The sequence below is a fragment of the Nannospalax galili genome, unplaced genomic scaffold, assembly GCF_000622305.1.
Source record: "Nannospalax galili isolate Female #2095 unplaced genomic scaffold, S.galili_v1.0 scaffold253, whole genome shotgun sequence".
NCBI lineage: Eukaryota > Metazoa > Chordata > Mammalia > Rodentia > Spalacidae > Nannospalax > Nannospalax galili.
The window spans coordinates 1,388,151-1,391,553 of record NW_008335287.1 but is presented as its reverse complement, the minus strand read 5'-3'; the positions used below and the strand labels follow the sequence as shown (position 1 = coordinate 1,391,553).

General features: G+C 38.4%; 1 protein-coding gene across 1 annotated transcript in view; it reads right to left on the bottom strand.

The window, feature by feature from the left end:
- Positions 1–767: 767 nt before the first annotated feature.
- The window catches only part of Map4k5 (mitogen-activated protein kinase kinase kinase kinase 5), a 138,104-nt gene continuing 135,468 nt past the window's right edge, over positions 768–3,403 (bottom strand). The window contains exon 33 of the mRNA XM_008829845.3: positions 768–2,404. Coding sequence (XP_008828067.1) covers positions 2,317–2,404 — 88 coding nt within the window. The 3' untranslated portion in view covers positions 768–2,316. The remainder of the gene's footprint in view (positions 2,405–3,403) is intronic.

The following is a 3,403-nucleotide window of genomic DNA, read 5'->3' as shown; positions in this document are numbered from 1 at the left end:
ATAGGACAAAAGACTGACTGCAAGCGCAGGGTGCAGAACCAACTACCATTTTTACTGTAGTGTTATCTAGTTGAGCAGATCAGCCAGGAGGCCTCTGATGTCAAGATCTTACTTGGGTCTTTTCCCTTGCATGAGCCACATTTTACCAGGAAGACTCTTCTGATACTGTTAGAATGGCTGTTGAACGACAGTGAGAAAAAGATGTTGTTTTTAGATTGTCCTGATTTTGACGATGGTTATCCTGTCATGTATTGTATCTAGTATCCCTCAGTAGAGAAGGATCGGTTTAAAATTTGCTATATAGCTACATGTGCATTTTATTTATTTTTTATTTATTTATTGCATATTTGCATGATATATGTGTATGTGTGCATGCACGTGGCGGTCAGACAACTTCATGGAGTCAGTTCTCTCCTTCCACCTTCATGTGGATTCCGGGGATCAAACTCAGGTCACCAGGCTTGTGTGGCCAAGTACCTCTACCTGCTGAGCCATCTTGCCAACCCCCCATAATTTTTTATTCATTATTTTTATTTTGTGTATGAGTGTATTGCTTGCATGTATGTATTGCATGTGTTGTGCAGTGCCCAAGGAAGTCAGAAGGGGGCATCTGATCCCCTGGAACTGAAATTACGGACTGTTGTTAGCCACCATGTGGGTGCGGAGAACTGAATCCGGGTGCTCTGCAAGAGCAGCCAGTGGTCTTAACTGCTGAGTCATCTCTCCAGCCCCCATATGTGCATTTTAAAAGAACAAATACTTTGTAGTTCATTTGTGTAACATTTTATTACTTAGATATTGCATAGTGAAAGGAACAGAGTCAGAAGACTCATGGTCTGGCTCAAGAACTAACCAGTATGAAACAGGTAAGTTGCTTAACTTTGTTAAACTCTTATTTCCTCATTTGAAAAATGGAGACGGTACTATGCATTTTATAGAACTGCTAAAATGAGATAGTAAACACTTTCCCTGTCAAGTAACTGGTCAGACTAATTCTATAGTTTGCTACTACTAGCCCTTTGCCCATCATCTCAATGCTAACTGTTCTTAAATACATTAAGACAGTTAGTACCAATATAAGACTTCAGTTTTGAATACTAAAAAGAAACAACAACGGAAGGCCCTATCCTTTCTTAATTTTAGTATACTGGAATTTTTAAATATAAAAACAGTATCTATACTATCCCACCAGGAATTCAATTTCACTTGAAGTATATTTTTCCTTAAACCTACTCACAATGAACACCTACATATGTGAAAAACCCCAAGATTACACATGCAAATGCTTTGCAATTTCCCCACTGGCACAGTATAAGTAAAATACATAATATGGGCAGTTAAATACTTTTCTCCCATACATTAGGGATGATAATATGATTAATTTCTTATGCATTATCCCTAATGTAAAAAAAAAATCACGTCTATTATACTGCTTGTCTAATACATACGCACACACACACACACACACACACACACACACACACACACACACACACAGAGACACACGGTAGCCACACCTAGACAGACATCACACACCCAGCTGAGGCTTCTCCAGCCATCAGCAGCATCTTCTGCATGACTGTGTACAACTATTTGCAGTTGAAAACACAAAACCCCCTTTAAGGCAATCCTGCATGGAGTTGTATTATAAAATACTTTTGTTAAATGAAATTGCATGTGTTGAACTCCAAACACACTGCCTTTAGCCTCTAAAGTACTACTCTGCAAAGGTAAACAAAATTCCCGTACATTATAAAAAAATTTAAGCTGCTCTGCAACCTTCCTTTGCTAAAAGTTAGATACATTACACCACTCCAGCAAGAGATTAATAAATAAGGATTAAATATTCTATCTTACAAAACGTACAGAAAGGCCACTGTAAAAGTGAAAGGCTTGTGTGATAACTCTTTATCAAATTATGTTCACTAAGAAGGAGTAAGACATGGTATAAAACGAGAGAGCATTCACTAAATTTCTCTCTGAAGATAATCACGAGTTACTTAAAAACACCATGGCACCTTTGTTACAAACATTATTGTTTTGTTTTGTTTTTTTTTAAAAAAAAGACTGTGTTTCCTGGAACTAGAGGACTATTTGTCTCACAGCTTTTATTAAGCAAACTTGATATAACCACCACACAGTGGCAAGAGATAAGACTAGCTGTTTCCAGCTACAGAAAATACTGAATTCTATCCTAACATACAGATCATTTGATATATAACCCTTAACAGTTAAAGGAAATCATACTGCAGTCTACTGAATTCTCTTAAGACACTCTTGCTTTCATTCAATGGAGAATATTCATCTTCTTGTTGTCTAGTAACTATTTTCGTGTCCAGCCAAGATGTAGAGATTGCTATGTGCTGTAGGGTTTTCTGTTGGTCTGCTTTCCAAAACAACAACCCTGTAATGAAGCCAAAGGAAAAGGCTTGTTGAATAGTCAAAAATAGGTTTCACTGTTCAAATACGAACATCAAACCAATAACTAGCATCACTAGTTCATCCTCTCATGAAATTACATTAAGGACCATAGAAATATAATCAAATTCATTATTTCATTTTATGGCTTGAAGCAAAACTGGAAAATAATTGACTTATATAAAACATTGCAATACTCAAGGATAGTCTCATCATCTTCCAACTAAAACCAAATTTGGTTACATTTTTATATACATGCCAACATCAGGTAACAATAACTTGGGAATTTATACCAACTAGAAAAGGGTGGAAGAAGGGCTCAAGAGTAGAACAGGATACTCAGAGACACTCATCTGAACTGTTCAAGACCTTTGAAAACAAATGGGTTAAAACAAGTATGAAAGTGATGCCCCATTTCTCTCTTGTCTATATACAGGCAGGGGAAGTTGGAGGATGGACAGAAAAGGGAAAAAAAAAGTCAAGAGTCAGCAGACTGCCAGAGTGGCAGGTTCTGGCCTCCCTCTGGCCTCCCACTACCAGTGGGCCTGAGAACCCAGGGGACTACCTGAGAGCCCCCGGATCCTGCCTCCACGTGGTGGTCCTTTTAATAAGATGATGCTATACAGCAGTCCCTTCTGCGTGAAATAATACCATCACCACGACTTTGGCTGAGCCTGATCGCTAAACATAGTTACAATTGGGCTTGTTGACGGTTGTGCTCATTCAGGGTCGCTGGACCCTCACCTGAGTATTCAGCCACTCTTCCCAGCCAACTAGTCCAGCCTTGGAAGACAAAAGAAAAATGAGAAAGAATCCAATAGTGGGATGCTTTTGGAAGCCCTTGTCAAGAAACTCCAATGGACTCTCATATGATCATTTGAAAATTGCCCTGTTCTGACTTTTTTCTAGTTCTCTGTCTAGAACTTGTAATGCTAATTACTCTTGCCTTTACTTCTCCTTCACATCTCCTATTCATGATTCAAAG